Genomic DNA, 11,392 nt, shown 5'->3' with positions numbered 1-11,392 from the left:
TCTCTCTCTGTCTTCGATCTTCTCTCTTTGTCTGTCTCTCCATAAGTTTACTTTATGTTATATTTGGCTGTCATTCTCTCTTTCTCTATTTATATTTTTCTTTCCCAACTAAAGGGGTGGGAAAGAACCGTGGGAGTAAAGGCGGCCAGAGCGTGGTGTTGATCACATCACCTCCAACATGACTGAGATCGATGGAACGTGTGGGGGGCCCTACCCTCACACCTTTCTATATATATATCTCATGGCGTGGTGCAAAGTGTATGGGAAACTTTTATACATATTTATTCTGTATATATATGATGCTGAAAATTTATCATGTAGGTTATTACGTGTGGACAGGTGGGCTGTCTAGGGTAATTTAATTGTGTGCTAGAGACCCCCTCACTCGCTTGGTGGAGACCCCTGTAACTTAAAGTCAAACTTCAGATACCTGAGATATTTTAACACTTTATAAATGGCCCGACGAAACTTTGTAGTTTTCTTTGTAGTTTGTTTGTTGTTTTGTGTTTTCCTTACTTTGCTTTGCTTTCTGTCATTTTGGGCTAATCGTGTCGATCAGGATGAATGATGAAAGAACACAATCAAACACCTATGGTCAGTCCAGGGACTCCAACTCTGATCCTTTGGTAGCGGGATCGTTGAGACTGAAAACGATATTTTCTAAGCAAGAATGCATAATATAAAGTACGCGCGTTCATTACATCCCCAGCGGTTAACAAAGGGAGCGGTGCTCTTTGTTAAAAGAAACTCCCAAGCGGGCAGTTTTCTCTTGAAGAAACTAGAGTAGGAAAGCGATGTTGCCAAATTGAAGGAAAGGGTAAAGAAAGGGTAAAGAAAAAGAAAGAGAAACAAACAAATTAAAGAATATGTAAAGAGAAAAGAAATACAGATAAAGATTAAAAAGGACAATATTAATAAAGATAGGAAAGAGGCATATTATACATCCTCATATTTACTACTCGAAAAATATATTATTCAGAATATACATATATAGTTAACTTACCTTCACTCATCGTCATCGTCATCGCTGTCTCCCACGTGAATCACGAATCTCTCCTGGTTACTATCCGTGTCGTGGTTAATATATTTTCTCTCAATTTTGATGGTGTGTTGAATGCAGGACAACCAAACCTGGGCATCAATTGTCTCTGTTCCATCACGCAACAGCTGGCATACACTGGCACTTAGAGTAGGAGATACATTGTTTTTCCTCACATATGATTTTAACTTGGCCCACACCAGTTCTATGGGATTAAACATGCAATGGTAGTGAGGGAGTCGCAACACTTCATGTCCACGTGAGGCTGCGAGCTCATCCACTACGTACTTTTTAGTAATGTTTGCCGATTTAATTATTTCTAATAAAAGGGCTTTTATAGGAACAGGTTTCGGTACTGGAATGTCGTGCCTCTCCATGAAGGAAATAATATCCTGCAGTTTTGTCTTCATAGTTGGGATTTTCACCAGCAGCCTCGAGTGATAACTTGCATTGTCGCAAATTATGATACACTTCTTATCACTTGGCAAATTTCGCAGCAGATTATTGGTAAACCAATTTTCAAACACTTGTCCGGTCATTTCGTCGTGACTATCAGCTTTACAATCTCCAATGTTCTTAGCTGAAAGATACAAACAATTTGGGACCCACCCCTCACTCTCCCAGCATGGAGCACCATGATGCGTTTTCCTCGTGCTGACGGCGGCTTCAAAATGCAGTTGCAAGTACCGTCGTCCCACCCTCTTTTGACGACGTCGTGTGTGTCGAACCAAGTTTCATCTAAATAAACAATCTGGCAGCCTTCTGATCTTAACTTGTTGAGTTTGTGAAGGTAACGATACCTCCAAGCAACAATTCTTGTCGACTCCATTATTGCATTTCTTTTCTTCAGCTGACGAGAAGAAAAACCAAGTTTCTTCAGAAGCTCTCGAAGCGTCGTTTGTTTGTAAGGCAAGTCTGATATTAGTTTCAGCTGGGTTAATAATTCACAGGCACTTGGTGCGCGTTATTTAGAAAAAAAATTGTAAATCTCTCTCCTAACAAAATCGCAAACAAACTCGTCCACTTTATGATTTTTTTCTTTTTATTACCACGCTTCTTTGGTGTAACTGGGCCTCTTTCTGTGATCTTTCGCACTGTTTTCCTGTCTAATTTCAAAATATTTGCTGTCTCCGATATTGGTCCTCTTCCTGAATTATTCCTGGAGACATATTCGTGCACACTGCATACAAATTCTTGAGCTTGTTTGTTCAGAATTTTCTTTCTTTTCCTCAGCACTCTGGACCTGCCGCTGCTAGTACTTGGCTGGGGTCATTTTCGTCAGTTACATTCTCCTGCGCAACAACGTTTGCTAAAGGAACCTGGTTTGCAACCCACGGTCTCCACATGCTAATAACAAAACAAAAATCTAATATAAAAACTAAAAGCACAACACTATAACAAAGCAACAACACAGCACCATAACACAACAAAGAAATAACACAACACAACACAACTAGTTAAGAAAATCGACCCCGCACGTGGTTATGGCGCAAAAATAACGAGAGGCTCACGCACCCGCCTGCTCCGCCTTGCAACTACAAGAAATGTAAAGAAAATGTGGCAACAACGTCTGAGTGCACGTGCTTATCGGGAGCGATTTGGCTATTGTTGGCTATTGTTTCCAGTGTTAAGTTTTATCAAAGGGTTGCCGATGGGGATATAATGAACGCGCGGACATTACAAAGAGATCAATACAAGAAAAACAGCAAGAGATGGACACGCGAAAAGTGATAAAGAGAAAGGACAGAGAAAACAAAGAAGAGAGGAAGAGGAAATAGACAAGGAGAAAGAGATTGAAACAGAGAAACACGAATACAAGAAGAAAGAGAGGGAAGGAATGTATTAGAGAAATGTTCTTGAGATGGAGAATTAGAAAGGGAAGGAATCAGGACAGACACACAAAGGGAGAGAAAGAAACGTGGAATGAGGGGAAAGTAGAGATTTGTCATCCTGGGGCATTGGGATGCATTTCTTGTACGATCTGCCACAATCCTTTTACTAACCTCACTTCGTTACAGAAAAAACAAAAGAAGAAGCAGCAAGTTAGACACATTAAATGGGAAAATTAGGACAAGTCGAATCAAAACCAGGTTTCGACAACTCGAAAGCGAGACATGCGTGATTGATCAGATTGTCAGTTTGGTTGCGGAAGCTGTAGAGCTTGAGATACAAAAAAGAAATCCCTTGTTTGCATACGACCGTTATAGTAGATGGAAACCATTCAAGCTTGTCAAAGAAGGAAGGAGGAGTCTTACAAAAGAGAGAGAAAGAGAGAGAGAAGTATCGGGTTTTCTATTGCTTCTGCTGAGAGAAGAGCACGTGGGCGGATCACGTGACAAATCCGTGAGGATCTCTGGCGGAAGTTGGATACGAAGAGCCCATGTTCATTTCTTCTTCACTTCATCCAAAGACTCATGGGATAGGATTTCGCTCTGACGTAACGCATTATTGGAGATGCATCTTCCTTGTTAAGCATGCCTTCGATACTTCAAGATACTAATAGCCTATACGTTTCTTAGGCAGGGAGATTTAACTTTTCTTCGTGTCACTTATAGTCGGCGCCACGAAGGGGATTGGGGGGCTTCCAAATCCCTTATTTAGAGCTCCGGGCCCTATAATCCCTTACACCTCTTATTTCCCCTCACAATTTTAAAACAAAGGGACAGAAGGGGATTAAATTCTGCGCAGAGGAGGTTATTCGACTTTTTAACTTTAGGTGGTTAATATGGCGAATTTAAAAGCTTCATTTCACTCCCAAATTTTATTAATAATTCTTTTGAGTTAGTATAAATACCACATTCCTTTAATAACAAAACTCATCACATATTTATATGATAATTACAAAAGTTAACCTCATTTTTCCACAGTCAACAAGATCAACCATATATGTATCATTACTTTCATATCTATAACTACAATTAGCATTCTTTTAGGAAGAATAACACGTAACGAAAAGTCTGTCCACGTAATTCAGGCAAGCTGTGAATCAATCTGTACAAAATATGGCTTTTACGTGTCTACTGCAACCCGGCATAAAACCCATCTGACCAACATGATCCAAAGTAATCTACCATTACTAAACAAATAAATTTCAACAATTTAAGCAAGTGAAATGTCTATTAAAAACTATTAGTAAATTTAAGGCAAATCACTATCAGGCCACGCAGGCCGAAAAACAAGTATCCAGAGTTAAAATATCCTCAGCCTGAGTCCAGTCCAGTCTCCAAGTCATGAAGATTCTGCCACTTTAAACTCTTTGCTCATACAGCTCGAGGTCTAGCCAATGGCAGATCTTGCTTTAGTCACATGATAATACAAGTCTAGTTGACGTCATTACATGAGGCATACTATACTATATGCTTATAACCCCCATCTTTCATCTCAATGATGATAATAATAATTAAAAATGAAGGTCTTTTTCGATGGAGTGGTGGTAACTTGGTAGTTCTCTCCTTGTAAACAAAGGTTTCTGGGTTCGTTAGCCTATTAGGAACTGTTTTACCATTTTAGAAGGTCTACCTCATTGGACTAGATACATATAATCTTGCAGACTGTAAGGTGTTCCGTGCAAAGTGTTCTATAATTATTTCCATTTTTCACTTTCATTTTCGAATCCAGGCCTGGACCTATGTGCAAATTCATATCATCACTCATCGTCGCGATTAGGCAAAAGTGCCCGAAAAGCCACGTAAAATAATCTAATTCAAAGAATCATTCTAAAAGAGCTTCAAGAGGACGGAAGTAACACTAATCATAGTACACGCATATTGATAATATATTGGTGTTATTATATGTAACGTTTTAACAGTATTATATTATTATTATTATTATGTGACATGCTACAATAACGAACTAAATCTATAGCATTCCTAAACCCGACGTTTTGTGGTTGCAGCAACACAAGCCTTCCATTTGTCCATATTCTGGGCAAGATCAATCCAATCTTTTCCATTTTTGTCGGTTTTCTTTTGGTCCATCTCAACGTTATCCCTCCATTTTCGTCTTGGCTTTCCTACAGGTCTCTTATTATCAACATCAGGTCTCCCAACATGACTCCTGTAAACTCTTCTTTTCTCTCTTACTCGTGGCACATCGCCTCCCCACCTAAAGCTTCTTGATTTAATTCCAATAATATCTGGACATGAGTACATATTATGCCGTTCTAAATTATGTTCCATCTCCACTCATCTGTCCAAATATTTTTCAAAGGATGTCATTTTCAAATATTCTTAATTTATGTTCCTCTTCTAATGTAATGGACCAAGCTACATATAATACTACTATTGTACAAATATTAAAGTTGATGTAATATAATTTATTTTGTAGTTTTTCACACCACATACCAGCACAGGAAGACGATAGCGATAATGTTATTAAATATAATATAACCATATCACTTTCAATGCCATTCGTGTTACATACTCCACCCGGAACGAACCATACTTTTTCCCAACTCCCCGAGAGCTCTGTAAAAAGGGTGAACAATCTGCATCGGGAGGACACCGCAGGGAGGTCACAGGGAGCCCACGAGTGCTGGCAGCGCAGAGAGGAACCGATTCTGCTCCAGGGCCACCAGAAGCCGGGGGGTCGTGGCCAGGGCCTGTACGTAGGAACGACACCTCTAACCAAACCGCTGCGCAGTGTGCCAGATTTCTGAAAATGGGGACAAAAATCGAAATTCCTACTTTAAAGCAGAGCCTTTTAACCATTTGTTCCCTGTAGCACAATGATGGGGCTGCCTAAAAGCGCAAATAGTTCCATCCAGGTGTTGACATACTGTAAATGAGGATTTAAGGCGGACAAAACCCATACATTTGCCAAATGCCATTTCACAAATGACTCGCAGACAGTTTCGCCCATTGCGACTTGTGTTGAATTATCAGAATATTATCTGTGTGGACTTCTGTTGCAGATATTCTACATATCATGAAGGTATGTACTTTCTGTGGGTAGAGTATGAATTGATTTACTGATTTGTGGGCATTGTTGTAGGAGCAGGTTCATACGTGCTGTTTTCAGCTGAGTTGCAATGATGTGTGTTTCTTCCCTGATCTTTCAAAATTTGTGCGATGAGGTGGTATGAAGATGTTTATGCAGAATGATTCAATGGGTCTTGCAAAAGAAACCTACCTGCCAACTCGTGCCAATTCGCAGTTACGAAATGTAAAAAGAATGTCAGTTGCACACTGCTTCACTCTGATAAATAAGCCTGCATTGAAATAGAATTGCTTTAGTATGTAATATATAACGTAAACCCAGCTGAATCGGAATACATTGGATACCAGATAAATCATCCTAGCCCTAATACCTCTCACCTGACATTCAGGAAGAACTTGACAGTTTTTCACACATTAGTTTGCAACAAAGTGATCGGTACATTATATATGTTATATTTGTGGCGCTTGGTCGACAGAGATAAACAATTTTGACGAGGACACTCAAAGAGTGACAAATACTCAGTTCTGACTGTCAATCCTACGTGCATTGATTTGGTTATTGAGTTCTTCCTTCACATGTCGTATCGACTCGAATTAAAGAGGGAGAAGACAAAGCAAAAACGAAAGCCATCGCCGTTCACAAACGTAACATGGTTGTAGTGGCACCTCCAATGATGGCAAGATAACACAGCAATTGTTTCAGGACCCGAAAACAGTCAGTCGAAATCACAGACATCATCGAAGTGTTAATCAAACGACGCAGCTATTTTGTAAACACTATCATCAAGTCACCGTACTAACGTCCACAGTTTCAGTGAATATGTGTTAAAAACTGGGAAACTTCTTGTACCAGAATATTTCTGGTATTATATGCCCGATGGCGTACAGAAGATAGTGGTGCAAGTTCCAGGTGTCATAGCAGCAGATGTTCTTCATTTGGTGTTACTTTATTATTTTGCACTGAAATCATGTGAATAACTACAGAATTTGAATCATTTTATGTCTCTTATTTTCTGTTATTAGAAATACGGACAGCGTAAAGTATCTCTTCACCAATTAAGATTCTTGTACCCATTTTCAGAATTCTGGCCCGAGGCTTGACCCGGGAACCAGAGAATGAGGACAGCAGCTCTGGTAAGTATCCTGCTCCAGTTAGTCTGCTCAACCCAGTGCCAGATCTTCAAATATTGGGCTCTCCTGCAAATTACGTATTACCAAGACCCCCCACTCTTCTCTTTCTCTTACTGGTAGAACAGTATAGTGGCTACAATTATATTCTTACCTATTAGACGTTTCAAATTCGAAACTGCATATTTTTACCAGTATTTGGAAGTAATTGGTTACTTGTTACAAGTAACATTTACTTTTGAGGACATCTAACTGCATCTAATAGTACGTAACTGTAATTGTAACATAGTTACGTTTTTGAAAAGATGGAACGTTATCAATAGGTACTTTTACAGTTAATTTATGACATTTAAACTTCTAATTTGAAACGTGGGGGAGGAGCTAAATTTGGCCACCCTGTCTCTAACTACGTGTCTTGTCTGGATCCTAAGGTGAAAAGATTTTTCTTGGAATTTCCAAAAATTAGGAAGCTGGCCATTGCGTACTAAATTTAGAACATCCACGCTTTATTACAACTCGCCATTTCTAATTCCACGCGAAGACTCCGATGTTTTGGGTTGGTTGCTGCATTCATTTGGAACGTAGTAGCCGAGGTAATTGTTCAGGGAGTGGATTTTATTGGCTTTGTAATGGAAGAAATAGAATCTGGTGTAATTGGAATAGATGCCTCCACATGCAAAGAACCGTTCCCGACATACAAACATTTTTTTTGCGAATTATAATATTCAATCCAAGATGGCTCCTTGTTCCATCATTTTTTTATTCGTTATACTAATATAAATATATGAAAACTTATATTATGCATCAGAAACATAAATAAAACAGATGTGAGTCTTTACATATTTATAAAATAAAAGTTAATGATCATTAATTGTGTGTAACTTGTTTGTAAGAGAATTCTGAGGTTAAAGTAACTGTAAAAGTAACTTACAGTTACTTTTCAATTACCAGTAACTTTAACTTAGTACTTATTAAATTTAGTAACCGTAACTCAGTTACGTTTTGAACCAAGCAAATGCAACTTGGTTACTTTTAAAAAGTAACTTTCTGAACATTGATTTTTCAACATATGAATACAAAGATTTTGGAATAAAACAAGAAACATTTTCATAAAACTAGATTCCGATTTTTCAAATTCACATGCATCATTCGACACACACAATTTCACGCGCAGAAAATAACCAGACATTAACACACTCGTTAGTTGAAAATCATATTCATTACATTTCGCATTCACGGCTGACAAAAACTCGCCCACGCTCAGATTTTTTCGCGTGGGTAATCCGCTCGGTTCCGAATTCAATTAAAAGTAAATTAAAATCAGTTAAAACTAATTAATAGTAGTTAAAACTTCGACGTGCAATTTGAGTCTGGGGCTTTCAGGTTGTTTGTTGAACACATCGAACTGCTCTCCACTTTAACAAGCTCTAAAATTCCAGAGTCATTGATTTTTTTATTTCAATTTTTTTGATCTACGTTTTGGGTTAGATTAATTATTTTTGAGGTATGGTTCGTTATGGTGGGGCTAATTATTATTCCAAATGTTCTTTTGTGAAATAACATTATTTTCTTCGTGGATTTCCTGATTGATTTTTCTTTGTCGGTTAGGATGTGTAATGAGAGCTAATAAAACAGACACGGGTGGAAGAATATACAGGGTGTCTGAGACGAAACACCCTAATTTGAACTGTCTGTAATACGACATGTTTTCGATGCATAAAGAAGATTGATACAACAATGGATACACATAGTTATGAAGTTTTGTTTGTGCATTCACACCATTTCTACATATGCCCCACGAGTGGCACGGAGGATGTCTAATCGATAATCGGACCTCCCCCATGGCGCAGTGGTAGCGTCTTTGCCTTGTAATCAAGGGGTCCCGGGTTCGATACCCGGTGGAGGCACAAGTGGTTCGGATCCCACTTTAAACTGTAGGTCCAGTCCCGATTAGCCTTACTGTGCATAAAGTGGACTTAAAACAGCAACTCAAACCAAACTCAACTCTAATCGATAATCGATTTCACACCAGGTAGCCTGTACCATCTGTGGCGTAACTGTCTCAATAGCAGCTCTAATCCTCTCACGAAGCTGTTCCACAGTTGTCACTTTGATAGAGTACACCTTGTCCTTAACATTCCCCAACAGGAAGAAATCCAGGGGAGTAATGTCAGGCGACCGGGGTGGCCAGGTAATTGGACCACCTCTCCCAATCCATCTTTGTGGGAATTCTTCAGTCAATGTGTTCCGAACTTCCAAATGCCACTGTGGAGGTGCCCCATCCTGCTGGAAGAGCAGGTGTGGGTGTCGATGTCTTATATGAGGGAACACAAAATTAACTAACATATCAAGATATGTGTGACCAGTGATAGTTGCCTCTGCAAAGAAAAAAGGTCCAATAACTTCATCCTTCAGTAAGCCACACCAAACGTTGACCTTCGGGCTGGCTCGTTGATACTCTATGGTATCTCGAGGATGTTCACTACCCCAAATTCGCACGTTGTGTCTGTTGACTGACTGAGGTGAAATGTTGACTCATCAGAAAACATAACCTAGGCCAAAATGTTCTTGTCTTCCTCGATGCGCTGAAGAATGTCTTCGGCAAACGTTGCTCCTTTGGGTTTATCGTCGGGTTTCACCTCATGTAACAATTGCAATTTATATGCATAAAGCTTTAGGCGCTTGTGTAGCACATCGTGGACAGTTGATTTCGGGACATCAAGCTCACGTGACGCCAGGCGAACAGATTTTTTGGGACTTCTTGCAAATGTATCTGAAATGCGCCGAACATTCTCCGCTGACGTTCTTGAAGGGCCACCACCAAGCCTCTTAGCAACAGATCCTGTCTCTAGAAAAGCTGCTTTCCACGCCTTGATTCTCTTGGCATCTGGAGGATCTCTGTGATACTCTGCACGGAAACGTCGTTGAACTGCGATAATGGACCCTAATTCTGCATACCACCACACGGTTTGTGCTTTTTCAGCATTCGTTGTCATTTTCCTCTTTTTCGGTTTTCAGCACCTGCAATGTAAATGATCTTGTTATTACATTACATAGTTAAAATTTCCACAGTTAATCTACCATATACCACATAACAAAATTGTCTTGGTTGTTTATTATGTCCAATATAAATGTTTCAAATTAGGGCGTTTAGTCTCGGACACGCTGTATATAGTGTGTACGGATTATACGCCTGTACAGTATATGAATAGGTATGGCACATGCGTACATAAACGATATATACGGATACGTTAATATATATGGTACAAATATGTATTGTCACACCCTTGGCCACTGGTGTAAATCATAAAGAAAAATATGGTACAGTAAATTTGTACATTTTTTCCACCGAGTTAATCTTGCTGAACAGAATATCCATAAGCAGAAATGGAAGTACTTTATGAGGGAAGGTACAGAACTACAAACTTGCCTATTTGCAACCGTCTACTTAGTTGAATGAATAATAATATTTTTTGATGTTATACATTCTTAATCATTATTCTTTTCGATCAGGACTCTTTTCCGAATAGCAATGAACATTACGCAAGCCCAGGCACCTAGCAACCAGTTGGGTGACAATGATATATCTTACTATTCCCCCCAAAAAGGCAATTCATAATGAGATTTGTATTAGTATGATTCAAATAATTTGTTAACACGCGTATTTTCTGAAATTTATTGAATTTGCTTTACTGTGCTATGTAGAAGTGCATAACAAAGGTTCGTATTAAAGGAGCACGACGAATTACAACCAACAGCAAAAAAACCATAGGATATCTGGCCCGTTGTTCAGTCGAATCAATACAATCTAGTCATACTGTACAATGTTTCGCCATCTTCCGAGGCTATTTTAAATCCAACGAGATTGGTCTGGTAGGCGATTACTTTTAGCGAAACCAATCTGTCATAAATCCTAAGAAGAATTTTCTCCTTTCCTCCATCGGGAAGATCTGTACCTGAAGTGTAAAAGTTAACCATTAGGTAAGAGCAACTTACTACTAAAACTCACTATACTTCCACGTGTGTAATCTTGCGAGTTGTTCTCACTTGCAGATTTTTGAATCTTGAGTTCTGCAGCATAAATTAAATTAGGAGAGTTTTCACCGGGATATCCTGTATACTAATTCTTAAATTACAACCGGCATCATTGACAAGACTCTGTTCCACTCTTGTTTAGCGACCTTGAAACACCCACCCGCTGTGCTCATTCTGACGTGAGTAGGTTAGGCGCCTGCGAAATGTTGAGAACACCTGTGTGTAATTCATGCTCAACCTAAAATATTCAGAA

The 11,392-nt window shown here is 39.2% G+C and overlaps 1 protein-coding gene across 1 annotated transcript; it reads right to left on the bottom strand.

The window, feature by feature from the left end:
- Positions 1–1,005: 1,005 nt before the first annotated feature.
- On the bottom strand, positions 1,006–1,578 carry LOC145986902 (uncharacterized). Its single transcript, XM_083121368.1, has one exon. The coding sequence runs from the start codon at positions 1,576–1,578 to the stop codon at positions 1,006–1,008; it is 573 nt and encodes a 190-aa protein (XP_082977494.1).
- Between the last annotated feature and the right edge of the window lie 9,814 nt (positions 1,579–11,392).

The sequence above is a fragment of the Lepisma saccharinum genome, chromosome 4 (genome assembly GCF_977018435.1).
Source record: "Lepisma saccharinum chromosome 4, izLepSacc3.1, whole genome shotgun sequence".
NCBI classification, from domain to species: Eukaryota; Metazoa; Arthropoda; class Insecta; order Zygentoma; family Lepismatidae; genus Lepisma; species Lepisma saccharinum.
The sequence above is the reverse complement of the archived record's forward strand: the minus strand, read 5'-3'. Positions and strand labels throughout refer to the sequence as shown.

Coding starts and splice junctions, on each gene's coding strand:
- LOC145986902 (XM_083121368.1), bottom strand. CDS start 1,578: ATGACCGGACAAGTGTTTGAAAATTGGTTTACCAATAATCTGCTGCGA.